The sequence below is a fragment of the Microtus ochrogaster genome, chromosome 1 (genome assembly GCF_000317375.1).
Source record: "Microtus ochrogaster isolate Prairie Vole_2 chromosome 1, MicOch1.0, whole genome shotgun sequence".
NCBI classification, from domain to species: domain Eukaryota; kingdom Metazoa; phylum Chordata; class Mammalia; order Rodentia; family Cricetidae; genus Microtus; species Microtus ochrogaster.
Window position 1 is genome coordinate 55,936,555 of NC_022009.1, and position 19,647 is coordinate 55,956,201.

At 37.3% G+C, this 19,647-nt stretch overlaps 1 protein-coding gene across 1 annotated transcript in view; it reads right to left on the reverse strand.

Annotated features, from left to right (window-relative positions):
• Positions 1 to 19,647, reverse strand: part of Ttc6 (tetratricopeptide repeat domain 6) — a 152,590-nt gene that overhangs the window by 29,881 nt on the left and 103,062 nt on the right. Inside the window, exons 14-22 of the mRNA XM_026789898.1 lie at positions 19,358 to 19,494; positions 15,355 to 15,524; positions 12,516 to 12,636; positions 10,632 to 10,782; positions 6,050 to 6,132; positions 4,137 to 4,213; positions 3,575 to 3,735; positions 1,656 to 1,790; positions 670 to 819 (exon numbers count right to left, since the gene is read on the reverse strand). Coding sequence (XP_026645699.1) covers positions 670 to 819; positions 1,656 to 1,790; positions 3,575 to 3,735; positions 4,137 to 4,213; positions 6,050 to 6,132; positions 10,632 to 10,782; positions 12,516 to 12,636; positions 15,355 to 15,524; positions 19,358 to 19,494 — 1,185 coding nt within the window. The remainder of the gene's footprint in view (positions 1 to 669; positions 820 to 1,655; positions 1,791 to 3,574; positions 3,736 to 4,136; positions 4,214 to 6,049; positions 6,133 to 10,631; positions 10,783 to 12,515; positions 12,637 to 15,354; positions 15,525 to 19,357; positions 19,495 to 19,647) is intronic.

The window sequence follows — 19,647 nt, forward strand, 5'->3', positions numbered from 1 at the left end:
CTTTAGGAGGAGTCTCCTGTGAAAAAAAGACATCGCCCTACATAACTACACCAACATTATTTGTCTAGGACAGTTGCTATTAATTATCAACTCAAATTTAATTTAGAATCAAGAACTAACTCAAATTTCATCTACTAAATTTTTTGTTGTCCTTAAAATCCATTGATATGAAAGCAAGAAAGTAATAAAATTACAGCATATAAGTTAAAATTATTAGCAAATAAGTTAATGTATTTGAAATATTTACATATGTAACAATTCTCGAAATATTTTTACAAATGTAATATCTATGTCAAAAGTAATAGTTTTGTTGCAGAAAGGAATACAAAAAGGTGGGTTGTTAAAATATAATTAACTGGTGTTGGATATGATAACAACGCACATCTGTAATCTCCAAACTTGAGTGGCAGAGGTAGAAATATCAAGAGTTCAAGGTTATTCTATACTATGTGGTGAGTTCAAGGCCATTCTGTGCTCCAGAAGATGCTGTCTCAAAAAAGGGTGGAGGGGTGGAAAAGGAGGAAGAGGTGAGGGAGGGAGAGAGAAGGGAATAAAAGACACACAAAGAGAGAGAGAGAACTGCTTTTTTATCAATCATGCATAAATTATTTAATAGTTTCACCAATACTAACATATTCTCCAAATCACTGACGTCATTTATTTGAATACCTGGTAATGTTTGGGATTGAGGGTAATTGCCCGATTAAAGTCCAGGATTGAGTTATCCTTGTTGAGTTTTACTTTACAAAGTCCCCGATGATAAAAGGCTTCTGCAAAGTCAGGATTTGCTTTCACAGCTTTTGTAAAAGAGTCGAAAGCCTACAAGATTATATTGAAGCACATACCACTTAGTCACAGAACCGCATGGATTCAGAAGAATAAAAAAGTATGGAACTCTTATTGAAAAGCTTCACTTGAGGATTTTTGGGGGAGGGGATATTTAAAATGCATTCTCCCAAAGAATCTTCTGGAACAACCAAGTATAATATTTAGAAATAAGTCAAATTTAAAATTAAAGATTCTATTATTTCCGGTGGATCATGATAAATATCTACATAATCCATGTTTAATGTCAATCACTATTCTTTGGATTTCATCAATTCAAAAAACCACAGACAGCAGCAATTAATATTCTCCTTTATTATCAAAGAACTGCAGCAGAAGGAGAGTTGTTCAGTTTCAGGATAAAAGGGCGCCACAATTTCCAGTGTATTGAGTCATATTAGCCCATTTCAATCTGATTTAGATTCTTCAGTTATCAATAAGGAAACTCAAAGAACGCTCTAATCATTATCCATTTAGTCTGCAGCACATTAAAATACTTAATTCAACTTCTTACAGTTTAATAAATTAGTGTGAGAATATTATTTTGCTACAATAATTTCCTACAGTTAGATTTATTATTTTGGTGAGAAAAAATGTATTAGCTTTAAAATATTATTGGCAAATTAGCATCAAATAAAATGTGCTGATTTCTAATTTAAAACAATTCACAGGAATTAATGGGTGCAGATTGCCTCTTGTGAGCCAAGCTTTAGAAGCTGTTTGGTCAGCTGACATCTTGCATTATTGTGGGTAGCCTTTCAGAAACAAAACTGATGCAAGCAACCAGTGTGAAAGTCACAAATAATCTCTGCTTCTAAGCATACAGATACCATTTGTAGGTTGCCTTCCTCCATGTAACAAAGACCCAGGTTATACAGACACTCTGCTAAAACAGCAGTGGCATTCGGTCCTTTGTCAGAACTTGAAAACATTTCCAAAGCCTTCTTAAATATTCTCACAGCTTCCTATAAGAATAAGAACAGAGATAAGAGATGAAAGGCATGTTCACAACCTTAAAAGTAAAGAGAACTCAGAGCCCACTGCAGCTCAGCTCTTATGTCATACAAATGCACACAGATCTTATGCAGTCACAAATGTCAACTGAAAAACCCCGTTCCAGAGGATGAACACAGCAAGTTCTCCCCCCAGGAGACACCCTACACGCCAAGTCTGAAGCAGGCTTACATACATTGGTTTTTATACCTAGAACTTCTAAATTCTAACATCAGACTTAAACATGTAGAGCATTTACTAATAATTAGCCTGAGTGACATGTCAGGAATTTAGAAAGCAATAGAAGTATTGATGATACCTGATACAATTTGTCAGTTTTATTGTTAATGGGATTTCAACTAGTTGTAGAATAACAAGTTTCATCAAAAGTTACCCATATATATCTAATAAAAATAGTTGAAACCCATTACTGAAAAAGAAGTTTAATTTTCCAGATGTCATTTATTACTTAACAAATCATCATATAAATCTAAACATGAATATCAAGTTTAAACACATTTGCTATTATTATTCTACTTTCTAAAGTGTAGTAAAATGTTAAAGCAGTCATGGGATTTAACTTGGCTCCTCTTCAGTATTTCATCCACGCTCACAAGCCACCTCAACATCCAACAAGCCATCCAATCTTCCATCCTCAGTACATGTCCTTCCCATTGGAAAAATGAATTATCTTCTGTGTCCTTCCTTTATATTATTCCATATACCAATATTTCAAACATTTCAATAGTTCACCCTTTTCTCTCCTGTCAATGAACGCTTTCTATCTTCTTTTCTGAGGTTGGCCCCTTCTCCTTCTTCCCCATTTCCTGTCTGCTTCAGACATCTAGCCTGCCACTGTGTCCCTGAGTTCATAAGGACTTGAGCACATTCCAGTCTTCCATCTCACTTCAGTGAAAAAAAGCACATCTTCGCTTTCTCTTGCTTTGCCCATCTGACCCTTCTTGGCTACTTTACCACATCTTCTCAGGGAAATCTTGGAGTGGAGGTTTATGGAGACGTCATATTGATGTCCTGAAACAAGTACTCTGTGTGTGTTGTGGATAAAAGCTTGGAAGATTTTAGCACGTGTTTCAAACCAAGAAAATGACCATGAAATAAAGAAAAAAAGAGGACCTGAGAGATATTGAGACAATAGAGTTAATAGAACATCACCTCTGATTGGATGAGCTAAAAGTTCACAGGTTAGAAAATTCCAAGGCTCATTTAGGAACTCTATTTGGGTTCTACAGAGTGGCAAACATGATATCAGTTGAGTGCCCTGGACCCTTGACTGGGAGAAATAGCTTTCTGGCTCACTTTTGTTCCTAGAGAAACCCATCCACTTCCCTCCAGGGCTGAGCGCATTGACTTCCTGATGGCTGTTGATCATTCTATGGCCCTAGAGGACTCGCACAGTTCCCTAAGCCCAAACCACAGGGCAACATACAGAATCTTCCTTGTATCTCCATCTCTATTTAGCTCAAGTGCTATCTCTATGTCTCTATCACTGTCCAACTATCTTTCTCTCTATTTCTATCTTTATCTCTCTAGTTCTCCATCTCTATCTCCAACTAATTAATTACTAGAAAGTCAATATATAACATAATAAATACAGATACAGTTACTAGGATAAATTAGTAGTTCATAAATAAATACAATCATTTCATTTTCTAAAAGTATTTAAATGTCAACTCTAAGTATAACATGTGAATTTATTACTAAGTTTAATAAACTTAATCAGTAGATTTTTTTTTACCTTGATTTTCTTAGCCTTCATTTGGGCTTTTCCCAAGAGTGCAAAAGTGGAAATTTCTGGTCTATTGACTGTGACCCCCTCCAAGATGCTAATAGCCTTTTCGTGGTTTTCACAAAATGAGTAAATGAGCGCTTGCTGTATTGGTGTCAGCTCAATGAGACCTGAAAGCAAAACAGAGCTTATCAAGACCCCTGCTGGGTTGCAAGGGCTTAGAATATAATTATTTTGAGGGAGTCACATAGTATCATATTATTTTTGCAACATAAAATGACAAACAACACCATACCAAAACCTCCTATTACCATATAAAAAAGTTATTACAATTACAAACCAAAAATGTAAAATTATAAACCTGATATATCATATAGAGAGTGTTTTCCCAAAGTTCTCCAGATCATGAATCACTATGTGAGTTGATTACGTAAAATCAAGGACTAAAGTTTCACTTTGTCTTTCAAGTGAATTCTTCATGCTGTCAATTAATATATAGGTATTACCAGTAGTTAAAAAAAAATGGAGAAATGTTTCTTTAACATTTTTATTTTGAATTAGTTGCATTTACCTTTGTTCATTTCTGCTACTTGATAAATAGTGAACTTTGCAAGATCATAACTCTTCATCATTAGAAGGTACTGTCCCCTGGAAGAAATGACAGAATATTGCAAGCAGAGAAAAGGTAATTATTCTGTGGGCTCTAAAAACTTTTATTGGATTCATTCTTTGACAGTGTCATACATGTATAAAACACATTCTGATAACTATAACTCCACACTTTTCTCATCTCCCTCCACCCCTTCTTCCTAATGCCCCTGTCTCGCACTCAATCTTTCTCTGCTTTGCTGTTGCTGTTTTAAGACTCATTGAGTTTAGCCAGCATCTTCCATATGACCATGGTTTTAAAACTCACTGAAACATGGGTTCCTCACTTGGGTATACCCTACTGAAACACATTATTGCTTTCCCCCAGAATTCATCAGTAGCCAATTTAGTTCAACAGGGTAAAATTGGGCTCTCCTACACCCCTTTGGATCACGACTGACTGTTGATTGCCTAGTCTTGTGTGGGTTCATTTCAGGTCACCACAGCTGTAGTGAGGCTCTGACTGAAGTGGCTGGGCCATGGCCAAAGGACAGCATTGCCACAGTCCTTCTCCGATTCTCCTGATCGTAAAGCCTTTCCACCCAGCTCTTCCATGATAACCCCCGAGCCCTAGTGGGATGAAATAAATGTCCTGTTCAGTGTTAAGCACTCATCCATCAAAATAAGTATCCAAAAGAAAAGTTAATAATGTTACTTACATTTTATAATTATAAAACATTCATTAACCCATTTATATAAGTATACATAAAAACATTTTTTTTAAATTATAGAGTTGTTTGCTTGTTTTTGGCGTTTGGCATTTTGAGACAGGGACTCTCTTTGTAGTGCTGGCTGTCCTGGAACTTGCTATGCAGACTAAGCTGGCCTCGAACTTAGAGAGATCCTACCTCTCTCTGCCTTTCTCTCTCCCTGCTCTCTCTCTGCCTCTCTGCCCCTTCTCTGCATCTCTCTCTGCACCCCCCTTTCTGACTCTCTGCTTCTCTGTCTCTGACTCTCTGTTGCTCTCTCTGCCTTTCTCTCTTCCTCTCTGTCTTTGCCTCCAAGTGCTTGGATTAAAGGCACGCACCACCATTTCTGGAAAATTAAACCGTTTTTAAAAGTTCACAATGGCAAATTAACATGAAGTTTTGATGAAAGGAACAATTTAGAAAATGTGACACTAAAATAAAGCTAAAGGTCATAGAACAGAATGGGAAGAAGTATTTATATCAGTTCTGAAATGTGGTTTAACTGTTAAAACACAAAATATATCTTTATCAGAAAATATGTCCTATTGCATTTCCCCAGGCCTATTAATATTGAGAGGTTATGGTTTTGGTAATAATATCTTAAATCAGGTCTCTATACCAAATTCTACTAAACTTTTTTTTTTCCGAGACAGGGTTTCTCTGTGGTTTTGGAGCCTGTCCTAGAACTAGCTCTTGTAGACCAGGCTGGTCTCGAACTCACAGAGATCCGCCTGCCTCTGCCTCCCGAGTGCTGGGATTAAAGGTGTGCGCCACCACCGCCCGGCCCAAATTCTACTAAACTTAAAGTACAATTTTGAGTGTCATTTTTTTTCACTGTTTTGGCAGAGGGCTCTATTTAGTACTGTGGCTACAAACAGAACCAATGTTGAAAAGGTACTCCCTTACTCTGAGGGCATATGTGCTACCTACATAGAAAGTTGGCTAGAACCTCGCTCTCAGAAACTCTACTTTAGTGTACGAGTACAGCAGCAGGAATGATATGGTTATCTTAACATTTAATCCAAAACAAGAAATAAAAGTTGAGAGGTGGACGCTGTTTGGAGACAAGACATAAGGTGAAGATCGTGGAAGATTAACAGTGGGATGTCAAGTTATCCCAAGGAGAAGTCAATTTCTGTGCCTGTACCTTATTATATACAACTGGATTGCATCTGGCTGGAGGTGGATAGCACGAGATAATTCATATACTGCCTTTTTCAGTTTGTGCAGCTGTTGAATGATAAACAGGAATCAGTATTCTAGTTGAAGCAATCTTCTTCTTGATGTTTAGCCCCTCCCACAATTTCTTGCAGAATTTTTGTAGAAGCTTAAACAAATATCCTTGATTTTCCTTTCTACTTGTTTTTGTTTCTATTTTTTGAGATTATAATATAATTATATCATTCCCCTTTCCTTTATGCCCTCCAAACCCTCCGATATATCCGCCTTACTCTTTTTTTAAATTCGTAGCCTTTTTTTGACATTAATTGTTGTTATGTATGTGTGCATATAAATACAAAAAGTATACATAGTTTTCTTAATTCATCAAAGCAAATATAATTCACAAAATCAAAAAAAGTCTTATGATGCAACATCTTTGATTTTTCAATTATTTATCTTTAATTTTGAAGAATGGTTTCAAATACCCATTCACGTATCATTTTACACTCATTTATGTGATATGCTGTAGTATACGTATGTTCCAGGAATTGTGTTATTGTTGTGGTCCATTATGCAAGTAAATATGGCATTTGACCCCAGAGCAGAGTTCTGGCGGAACTGGATCAAAGTGTTCTTGGAGGACCAAGGAAGAGAGAGAGTGGCCCCCAAGAATAGGTGGGGCCAGCAGATGGCACGGGCCTTTTTGGAACTGGATGGTAGCTGGGGGCGGGTTCATCCAGGCTGTGGTAATTGTTTCCAGTTCTAATCTTATATTTGTCCTCAAGTTTTATAATTAATAAATTGTAAAAGTAATCCCTTCTTATGTATATTTCTCTTTCACTAAAGTTTTCTCCCTCAACCTTTTAAAAATTTATTTCACTAAATTTCAATAACTAACATAAAAAAGTACCTTAAGAAGCAAAAGTAAATTCCATTTTAAAAATAAGGTGGAGAAGCAGAGTTGAAACAAACTGAATCAGTGGATGTGTGTGGATAAAACAAAATATAAGAATGGTGGGAAAAAGAGGTTCATTTGCGATCCATGTGGAAGGTAAAGATTCATCCTATCCTTACTAATGGTCACAGAGCCATAAATTAAATTTCCACAAGTTCAAAGACAAAAGTCAACCACCACTGAAGACATCACCAATGGAGCACTACACAAACCCAGAAAAATTAACCTAAACAGCTGAGAACAAATAGGGTGGCAGGGTCCCCTGGAAGAATACCACAAACTGACTTAGATGTGGACATGGAGGGTACTAAAACAGAACAAACTATTTGAAGAAAAGAATGGGTAGAAATAAGAGGAAATCTAAAGAGACAGAATTTGTTTAAATGAATTCTAGAATTTCTGTGCAACTTCTTAAGTTGCCCTTTTCCCGGTTGTACAATTAGTGAACTGCTGACATGTTCACATTGGCACACCAGGTTGTACCAACCGTCCAGATTGGTATTAGTTGCTTTTCTCCATCTTGTAATCTCATGCCTTAGAAGAATTTGGTTTGACTTGTAGTTTGAAAAAATAACAGTCACTCATGGTAGAGAACACATGGGTAGCAGGTTGCCCCACAGTAATGGAAGCTTAAGGCTGGGATGCCTCTCAACAACAGGCCAGGTAGCCGAGACCTGACAGGAAGTAGGGCTGACGAATACAGGATAACCAGCTGGTGCACTCTTCCCTGAGGAATACTATTTCCCCCTCTCTTGCCACACCTTAGCTACCTGTAGTTCTCTGTGTAGGGCCGAGTCCCCTGGGCTTTCCCCATCTATTGCTGTTCTTAAGTGCATGCCTAGGCTGCCATTGGTGTAACTTCTGATATTACCAGGAGACACAGCAAACCACATAGCCCGGTGTTTCACAGCAACAACCCCACTTCTTGCTGGCACCTTCTGTATTTTACAAATTTTGTTGTTGCTGTTAGTTAACAAGTACCCAATAAAGCAACTTTAAATGGTATGATTTATTTTGCCTCAGTTTTAGAGAATTCAGTCTGTCATATAGGGGTAAGCATGGTGACCAATTACGCCATGACAGGGGTTTGTGTAGCCAGGCTTCTCATATCTGTGTGGACAACAAAGAAGTGACACAGCAAGACACACTATAAATACTCAAGTAATGACTTCCATTTTACAACAACTCAAACAGTGCTACTAGTTGAGCACCGCATAGACCTATGGGGGAGGGGCACTCTGCTTCTAAAGCACCGAAATATCTATACACTAAGTAAAGTGGAACGCGGCTGACAGAAGCTCACTCTCTGGGTTTACAAAGTTTTCTGGAGTTGGGTTTTAGCTCAGATTAAAAAAGGAGACTGAACCTACAAACAGAAGAATATATTCTATATATATAAGAACAGGGTTTAATTTTAAAGTTATTTTTACATGAGATTATATTTATACACATGATTTTCTTTTCTGAATCTTACTTTTTTGTTCAAAATTACCTCATGGAAATGCCTCCAAATGTGCTTGTATAGTTCTCTGTTGCATTTTTTTTCTCCGACTGCAATAGTTCATCATGTGTAAACACTTGTAGTCAACAATGATTGTGTAGATAGTTAGGCTTCTTAGAACAAAGAGTGAGGACATCTGCTGGCATTCAGCTGTCCTACTAACACTTTGAATTCTATGTATGTGATTGGAACACACCAGCTTCTCCAAACTTCCCAGCTTTGCCTATACCATTCACAGATTAGTGAAAAGAATGATAAACTGTAAGCATGCCTATGTCTCACCCAACAATATTAGCCATGCACCTTCCCTGGGAACAGTGCTGGATCTGCTCTGGATCCGCTACCTTTGTTATCTGGAGGATAAGGACTTGGAATTGATGTAAGTGGCGTAATAATCAGGCTAGCTTAATATGAAACAGCAAATTTTAATGAAGGGATAGCTTACAACACCAGGGATCCAGTGATGATGGGCAGGAAATACAAAAGGACCGGTGAGGCTCACGCCCACCAGATTTATATGTAAACATTAGCCCGAGGCTAACACGCCCCCCATTGGGCTGGGCTTCCCCTACAAATTGAACTCTAGACATACCAAGTTCTGAGATGCAGAAAATGGAATTTAGAACATGAGGTATGAATAAGAAATAAGTCTTTGTTATGTTGTTAAGGTGCTTTTGAAGGAATTTTTGCACAGCGTAAACCAGCATGCTATGATTAAATTTAACAAATATATCCAGAGGCTATAGGCTATATATAAACAGGCGTGGGAAGGTAGTAAATGCTAGGCCCCGTGGTTTCTAAGAAAAAAAGTAAAAGTCCTGACTTATATTTTGGCACAGTCCCTAGAACTTCTATGTTAGTGCCATCAAAGCAGCAAAGAGCAGTAACAAGAAGGTGAAGAGGCTATGGCAATGGTCTTGGGAAGGAAGCATCGTCTGGGACAGAGCAGTTGGTAGGAAATGGCCCAAAGGTATATCTTTGAGAAACAGAGACAGAAGCTAAAGGAGTATTCTATGGGCAGTCAGATCTGGTGACAGGAGGAGAAGAGAGACTACTCACCGAGCTATTTCAATTTGTTACAATGAATTCATTATATACATTTTTAATTTAGATAAGCTGTAAAAATTAAAGTTTAAAGAAAGTTATTGATTATTAGGATACCATTTGTTGTGGTTTGAACGTAATTGGTCCCCAGAAGCTCACAGAGAGTGGCACTGTTAGGAAGCATGGCTTTGTTGGAATAAGTATGGACTTGTTGGTAGAAGTATGTTGTGTGGGGGTGGGCTTCGAGGTCTCATTTATGCCAAGCCACATCCAGTACCTCAGTCTACTTCCTGTTGCCTGCACATCACCATGTAGCAGCTCCTTCTCCAGCACTATGCCTGCCCACATGCCACCACATCCCACCATGATAATAGACTGAACCTGTGAAACTCTAAGCCACCACTTCAATTAAACATTTTCCTTATAGGAGTTGCCATGGCCATGGTGTCTTTTCACAGCAATATAAACCTTAACTAAGACAGAAGTTGGTAGCAGGGACTGGGGTAGCCTAACCACATTTTTGTTAAGAGGAATTTGGAATTTGGCATTGCATTTGGAAAGCAGTGGAGTTCTTTAAGCACTACTTAATGGACCCGACTAGTAGGAGAATGGAAGACAGTAGTGCTAAGGGTTATTTGAACTGTGGGGAATAGATCCTATTCTATGAACCTACACACTTTCCGGTACATATAACATACATACACAGAATTAGACAACAGATTTTAAAGGGTTAACAGATTTCCCCAGCCAATAAAATTATAGGCCACTGATTTTCAAAAATTTCCTCATCACATACTCTTATTTGCATAGAATGCATTACCTACAATAACTGTATATTGTTTTATAGTGAAATATAAAACATGTGCTAGAGATACCATGAATGAAAATGGATACCTTGTAAGAAGATGTTTTGCAAATAACAAATAATAACTAACTGTGTCTGCTTAATAGCTATTGTTTATAAGCCTCTGTCGTTAGCTGAAAAATTACACTCATATCAGTTACCTTGGAAAAATATCCAAACAATTAAATTATTTTTTAAATTCAAGATCCCCAGGTATTAAATACCTTATAATAGGTTTCTGCTCTACAAATATAGCTTTGAATATATAAAGGATCAACTCGGATTGCCTCAGAGAATCGCCAAAAGGCTTCAGTGTAATTATCCAGGTGGAACAGATAGATGAGGCCAATATTCACATAAGCCAAAGTAGCAGTTCTAAAAAATGGAAAAACAAGAAAGGAAAATCTTTTTAGAAATTTAAATTTATGTCCATTTTTAAAAATTATTAAAAAGTTAATGAAATATGTGAGTCAATTGCAACCAGATATTCTCAATATCTTACTAAAGCAATGAAATTAGTTTACTATGTTCTCTTAAAAAAATAGGAGCATGGGTGGTTGGGGAGACGGGAAAGATCTGAGAGGAGGTGGGGAAAGGGAAACAGGATGGAATATACTATATGGAAAAATTTATTTTCAGTAAAAGAGGAACATTCTTTTAAAAGACTTAGTAATGAATTAACAATCAGAGGTTCTATACTGGGAAGGGAAATGGTGGTCTCCTAGACCCTTAGCAAAACTTGACTTACTCTTGAGTTACCTTGAATCAATGATTATTTTTCCTCGACTCAAAAGTCTTTGCTTAAAGCTATGTATAAAAATGAAAAGTGATCATTCTAAGATTTGGTGGTTTTAAATTTAAAAAAAAAAAAGTTCTCCATGTGGGTATATGTAAAATTGCTTTTTGATGCCAAATAAATGTTTTCTTATAGTCAAGTGATTGTTAGTATGGGGTGACCTTAGACTTACTCTGCTTAGTGCTTCCTTAAGACAAGGAAAGTGCATATCACAGAATATGTACTGAGCCTGAGCCATGGAAGCCCTGACAGCTGGACAGCAAGGGTCCTTCTGCCCATCTGCTGACTTTATATCCCAAATGTCACTCTGCCTTCCTAACCCCAAAGAAAAGTCCTCAGAGGCCTACCACTCATTACTCTCCAATTCAAAGTTTTTACTGGATAAGTTGTCTGTTAGGCATCACAGAAATAGCATACTTTTTAAAACTCACTCTGAAAACTTCCATTTTTTTCTTTCATTTTTGAAGTTAGATATAATCACATAATTTCTCATTTCCTTCCTCCAAACACTCCCATATACCCCCTCCTTTCTCTCTTTCAAAGTCATAGCCTCTGTCTTCATTAATTATTGATATACATGTATATTATCTCATGCATGAATACATATCTTATATATTCCTAAAACTAACTTGCTCAGCCTATATAATGTTACGTGTATGTATATGTTCAACGCTGACTACTTGGTATTGGATAATTAGATGGCATTTTCTCCAACTCTCAGCATTCCTTAGTTGCCTATAACAACTTCCATTTTAATGAGTGATTCATTGGAGAGAAAGAGAATTGCACAATTAAAATTTATGCTTTAAAGCTGGCTTTTTGGCTTACCTAACTTTCAATTTGTGTCTGTTCCATGTCCTGTTTTCTAAATGGTATTAGATTTTCTTCTGGTTTACTAAACAAACTGAAGTCAAACATTCTAAACAATAGAGTCTTTGCTTACATTACACTGGATATTGTGCATAAACAATGAAAGAAACAAATATTTTGTCTTATTTTAAAACTTGATGACAGTTGTCCAGTGATTTAACTTCAAAAGAACTGTAGCCTAACTGTCCTCAAGCCCCCACTAGTAGCATTTTAAATTAATATTCAAGGATGTAAGTCTTTTCAACTTCTAAATTTTACAAAGTGACTGAAATGAACAAGTCCTATTTGACCAGTAAACTTATTTTAGTATTTTTCTAACTTTAGTGTGACTTTATAATTACAGTATGATTTTCTACAGTGTTACCAATAGTGAGGGGGAAGCTTCCTTTTATTTTTTCCTGATTTTATTTAATAGTGAATAAGTATGAAAAGAAAGACTTACCTTTCCAGAGAAATAACAGTTTCAAAATCACAAATTGCCAACATCCAAAGTTTTAGTTGTGTATAGAGTATGCCCCGATGTAGAAAGCAGTTAAGATTATCATAGCCATCATTTATGAGAGCTGAAGATACAAAGTACATACTTTGATTTCTAAATAATCATAGAGTTATATTTCAGAACAAACCCTCCATATTGCTTTCACTTATTTAGCATTTTTCCCTTATTCCAAAAACAATGTATCTATGATGGGTATGCCCATTTGGTGGGTAAAAATAATATGTATTTTTAAAAATTGCTACCTGCCCAGTGGTGGTGGTGCATGCCCTTAATCCCATCACCTGGGAGGCAAAACCAGGCAGAGTTCAAGGCCAGCCAGGTCTACAGAGTGAGTTCCACGACAGCCAGGGCTACATAGAGAAACCCTATCTCAAAGAACCCAAAACAAACACTAACTGGTAATACTGTGGCTATTATGGCTCACAGATTCATTAGAACTGGGGGAAAACTGAGACACTCTACACACTTTAAAAGTGAAGAGATTAAGGTCCAAAGGGGCACAATACACTGATGACGACTAAGATGTAAGTCAGTAGACCAGAAGGCTGGTCTAGAATGTAATAGCTGATGGAAGGGTGCCCTTGCTCACAGTAGCTCCTTATTTCCACAAAGACATTAAAGACCAAAGAACAGGTGTGGGTGTACTGGTTCAGAACAAAGCATAAGGCAGATGCCAGGCCTATTCATCTACAGTGGTAGGCAGCTTCAAAGAGTGCTGTGGGACAATGGTCTTGTATTGTTTTAATAAAATACTGATTGATCAGTAGCCAGGCAGGAAGTATAGGTGGGATGACCAGGCAGGAAGTAGAGGCAGGACAATGAGAACAGGAGAATTCTGGGAAGAGAAAAGAGTCAGTCTGTAGTCGTCACAGAGGAAGCAAGATGAGAATGCCTCCCCGATAAAAGGTACCAAATCACGTGGCTAACATAGACAAGAATTATGGGCTAATTTAAGATGTAAGAGTTAATAAGAAGTCTGAGCTGCCAGGACAACAAGTTTATAATTAATGTAGACCTCTGTGTGGTTTTTAGGACCAGGCAGGACAGAAACCTTTGTCAACAAAGCAGGTTATTAAAGAAGGCAAGAACATGGTAGTGGGAAAGTTGACTATTTATCATAATTGAAATGGGTAGCTTGGCTTTATATCCCAAACAACAGAAACAAGAAGACCAAAACAACCTCCATTGCAGATGAGTGGCCCTCACCAGTACCCAGCTTAGGGGTCACCTGACAAGTCTCTGGCTTACCAACTTCCTCTCTACTTTCAAAAACATAATAGTGAAATATATGGGCTTTTATAAGAGTCGGTGCATGTCTTCTAAGCTTCTCAGGTCCATTCTGGATTAAGAGGTAACAATGAAGGTGTGCAGGTGTGTGAGCACACGCCCACGTGTGCACACATACACAAACACATACACACATACACCATTCTCCATACTAGATTTGAGAGGCTTTAGCCATTGTTAGCAATGGCCATGCTAATGAAACAAATAATTCATAACCTGAAGGCATTCCCACTTCTCAGTTCACAGTATGATTGGCCAGCTAGGGAAGGCTCTCCTTGCTACTGATAGAAAACTATTCTCACAGAAAAAAAAATTGCTTGAGAGATTTAACTACTCTAGACTTGGTTTTTATCTGTAAACTTTGGATGATGATAATAAATTCTTCATACCATTATTTGAGTACTCACTTAAGTATTCCATATATATTACCCAGAGCAGTAGTCAGAAAGTATTGAAGTGGTCTATAAATGTCAACATTATCAGCATAGAGCCTTGTTTTAATGGTGGATTATTTAAATCCTTGGGGTAATGTATAGAAAAGGGTTGAGGCTAAGATCAAGCCATTCTGCTCTCAATAATTCAATAATAGAGACTTTGAATTGTTATGACAGCTTCCAAGGTGGAAGGCTGATTGAGGTAATTCAACGGTCCTTCCTTTAAAGACAGAAGAGAGGAAAGGATTCTCTGGGTGGACCAGGTCGGTGCAGCCAGATAGCCTGCACGACTATTCAGATCTGAAGTGTTGGGTGACAGGGTCCCATTCATACATGCAACACATTTGCTTTGGTGCTATGCTGAGAAATGAGGAGTGAACTGAGGAAGGGGAAATACGAGAGAGCAAAGGCCACAGCAAGCGAAGGAGAAGCAAAGATGAAGTCGGCTAGGAGCAGAAATGAAAGGCGAAGATAAAAAAGAGAAGGGAACAGCCATCTTCAGCCCTCTTTCCCCAGAGCCCTGGGAAACATGAAGCATGCAGCTCCTCTCACCATCTATGGGGCAAATAGGGGCTGGGATGATATATTGGGAATGTGCTTGCCTTGAAGCAAAAGGGCCTAAATTCTATCCCCTGACACGATTGGGGCGGTGGAGACAAACTTGACCTGGTAACATGTGCGGCTGGCAATCTCAGTGTCTGGGAGCCTGGAGAGAATGAACCCCGAGATTTGCTGGCCTATTTACTGAGGCCAGTAGGGCCGTATCACAAAAAAATAATAAAATTAAATTCAAAATAATGGGAGAGAAAAACAGTAAAATAAAATAATGGTCAACTCCTGAAGTTGTCCTCTGAACCCTGCACATATGGGCACTCCTGTGCACACGTGTACAACATGCATACACAATACAAAATAGATATTTTAAGCCTGTCAGTATTCACAGCATTGGCCATAAACCCACTGAGCTGCTGGTGCTCCTATCAAATGCTCGCTTCCACGCGCACGCGTGCAGTCAAGCTGCTGACCCGCTATCAGGGGCTCACACATGCGCAGCTGAGTACCTGACACGCTGTAATCCTGCAGCGCTCTGAGCGGATTAGTCTTCCTGAACAAGCAGGCTCGGTAGAACAGCGCTAACCAATTGTTAGGATCTAAGTGGATGGCAACAGAAAAGTCTTGGGTGGCTTGTTTATATAAACTCCTTTTAAAATATGCTCTCCCTCGGATTGTCCTAGAAAAAGAAAAAGATTTTAATATGTACTGCAAAGTAGATATTCTTTTTGTTAAACCTATCGCCTAATTTCTGCTTTTTATCTTTGCTTTTCGAGAGTTTCATCATGATGTTGCTGTCAAAACAGCATAGATTTTACAGAGGACACTTTGTTACACAATTATTTGCTAATTAATTAAGTTTGTAAGGTAGCTGAGTGGTTATTAACTTCATCTCTTCTACAGGGCAGACAACATTTTTTAAATCCCTTCAAAAACCCATTCTTTATTATTGATCTGTTTTGGGTGTTCTTTTTATTTTTTAAAGGATCAATACTGGCACAAATGAGTTGAGATGGAGAAAAATAAGAAGGTCAGGTCAAGGTATTATAAGTCGGGCCTGTCTTATCACAGAGAGACATGTTATTTTAAAGTGTTGGTCTTTATGCCGTTAGCAAATGGGGGCCACTGAGAACACTTTTGAGACTAATGGTCATTAATTTTGTGATAGCCAGAGCTAGGAATGGGGTAGTGTAGTGCCCCAGGTATGAGCTCAGAAGTGGTTGAAGTACTGACTGGGTAGGGAATGAAAACAGCACCAGTGGCCGTGTCCTTGGAGCTGTAATGTGGCCTGGAGGTGTGCTATGAGAGCGTGGGCCTTCAAATGTGGATTCTGTAAGAACTTTGAGAATTTGCTGGGTAGCATGCGCCAAGAGTAGTGGTGGGAGGATCTCTGGTCTACAAGGCTGGAACCATGTCAGCTAGGGCTTCATAGAGAGACCCTGTCTCAAAGAATAAATATAAAATTTTGGTTCGTTAGGACATGAAGGAGACAATCTTAAAGATGGAATGTTCTTTCTTCAAGGGTTTCAGGATGCCTGTGGCTTTCAAAAGACATCTACTGGGCAGAACTTGAGTTCCTTCTCACTGTTAAAGACAAAAACATACCAGATGTAAATTGCTCAGTTTCAGATAGTCTGTTACCTTGGTACTAACAGCATATCAATGGGCATGCTTCTAAGAGAATGTGGGAACACTTCCTTCATTTGATAAAGTAGAAAAGTCCTGAAATCAAATCTATTTCAGATTATAAAATAGAAAGAAATGATCATATCAACAACTAGTCCAGGAAAAGGTGGATGCCCATGTCAAGAATGAACTTAGATGCATATCTCTTATTCTGCATAAATATCATCCAAATGGACTGAAGACATTTGCATGAAACCTGAAAATATAAAATTGCTAGAAAAAAATAGGCAAATAAAACAAGATACAGGCATAGAAAAAGACTTTATTAGATATCCATACACTTAGGAAATAAGGTCAGCAACCAACAAATAGTTTCCAATAAAATTTTAAAATTCTGTATGGCAAAGGAAATAGCTAATTGATTAAAGAGACAACCTGCCAAATAGGAGAAAATCTTTGCAGGCCATGCAGCTAATACAGGAATTCTGTACAGAATATATAAAGAACGTAAAAGAAAACAACCTAACTAAAAATGAACTAAACAATTCTCAAGAAAATAAATTGTCAATAAATATTTTATTTATATCATTTAGTTTTGAGATTATAATATAATTACACCTTCTCCCTTCCTTTTCCTCCCTTCAAACCTCCTCATACAACCTTCCTTGCTCTCTTTAAAAAGTTGTGATTTTTTCATTAATTGTTGCTTTTTGTGTGTGTAACAATATGCACACACATATAAACAAAAGCACGCACACACACACACACACACACACACATATATATATATATATATATTCCTACAATCTTTAGAGTCTATCTTAGTCCTGCTCAGAATAGCTACTCTCAGGAAATCAGGAATAGAAACTACAATAATTTCTGGTAAGAATACTGAGTAAGAAGAACTCTACTCATTGTTGGTGGGACTGTAAACTGATGATTGTAAATTGCTCAGTTTTAGATATTCTGTTACCCAGTAATAAAGTATGACAATAGCCTAAATAAAATGAACAGCTTCCTAGAAATACACAAACCACCAAAATTGGCTTAAGAAGAAATAGATAGATCTTATAGACCCCTGACAAGTGAAGGAACTGAATCAGCAACTCTAAAAACATAGCTGAGACCCATAGATAAATTCAACCAAACAGCAAAGATTCGACTTAGCCTTTCTTCACTCCTTCAACAAATGGAAGAGAGAGAGAGAGAAAGAGAGATAGAGATAGAGATAGAGAGAGAGAGAGAGAGAGAGAGAGAGAGAGAGAGAGAGAGGTTAACAGCAGGAATCAACCTTGAGACATTATGCTAAGTGAAATAAACCAAGCAGAAAAAGATAAATACCACTTGACTGTGTGGAACCTGAATGGGGCAAACTGTTAGATGCTGGTCAAAGTACAAGGCATCAGTGAGAAATGAGGCCCACGTATCTATTGTACAGCATGGTGATTATAGTTAACACTTACGCATTGTATATTTCAAAATCACTGAAAGAATTGGCAATCATCATAAGGAAAGATGAATGTGATGTGATAGGCATGCTAGCTTGGTTTAATTATTACAAATGAATGAACACCTCATTTCACTTTATGGCCATGTTTACAAGTATTATTGAAAATTAAAATGAAATTACGTTTGAAAATTGATACACAAAGTTTAATAAGGCATAACTGTATTTCAAACAAGTACATGTACAAATTGGAACTACCTAAATTTAAAATAACATAGAGACAAGAGTTATATAAGAAAAACATTGAATAGGTCAATAAAAATTTGGGGTTCCTTGCTCCCCTATTCGTAATATCCACCAATTGGAAACAACCTAGAACACCCTTAACAGATGAATAAAGAAGATATGGTATATTTACACAATTGAATATTACTCATGAAATCTGCAGATAAATCGAGAGAACTAGAGAAAATGTCCTGAGGTAACCCAGCTCAGAAAGACAAATACATGTATCCACTTTATTCACTGATATTAGCTGTTAGGTCAACAATAAGCAAGCTTCAATCTGTAGAAGCATGGGGATAAGATTTAGAGTAAGAAACTGGTGTGGGACAGCTAAATCTCCCTAGGAAACGGAAATAGAATACATAGTTATGGATGGTTGGGGTAGGGACTCGAATGGGAGGATCAAGCCAGGAGGGGAATGGAAGAGGGGGATGAGGGACGGAACATGGGTAGAGAGAAAGCTAAAATTGAGGGCTGCTTGAGGGGTGGTATTGAAACCTAATACAGTAGAAGTTTATGTATATATAATATCTATTATATATAATATATTATACACACATGTTTCTTGTGCCTTTTCTTGGCCTTGTTTCCTTCTATTTGTTTGTTTTGTCTTATTCCTATGTGTGAGCTTTTAAATCTTATTATATTCTATTATTATTTCTTAGAAGCCCGTTTGTTTTCTAAAGAGACAGACGGGAGTAGATCTGGATAGAAGAGGAGGTGGGAAAAAACTGGGAGGAGAAGATGGGGGAGGATGAGGGGAAATTGTAATCAGGAATTGTAATCATACTATATAAAAAATCTATTTTCATTAAAAAGAAAGAAAAATAAAATAAAATGAAATAAATAAAAAACAAAAAGAAATAGTGAAGTTTAATACACAAATTACAATAAGATATTACAGAATATATTTAACCAGATATATGTACTCCATGGATACAAAGATGATGAATGAAAAGAAAATGCAGAGAAGGGAATTGTGGCCAATGAGCAAGGCTTTACATAGTTTGAAAGTTACTTCTTGGAAACGCAAGGAAACGCTGAAAATTAACTCATTGTTTTAAAATGGCTGTCAAATTACATCGAGCAACTTTTCCTGCAAATATATTTAATTAATATGTCATTTTGAAATTTACATATAAAATAATTCTTACCTTGCATGAGAATTTTGGGGCTCAATTTTTAACAGAGCTGTAAAATCATGTATGGTTCCAATCCAGTTTTCATTTTCAAAGTAATACATTGCACGCTTCATTAAGGCATCTGTTCTCTTGGGATTGTAGTAAATACACTAACGTGGTGAGAGAATGCAAACACGTTACACTAGCATGGTGAGAGAATGCAAACACATTATACTACAGTGGTGAGAGAATGCAAACACACTACACTAGCGTGGTGCAGGGATGCAAACACGTTACACTAGAGTGGTGAGAGAATGCAAACA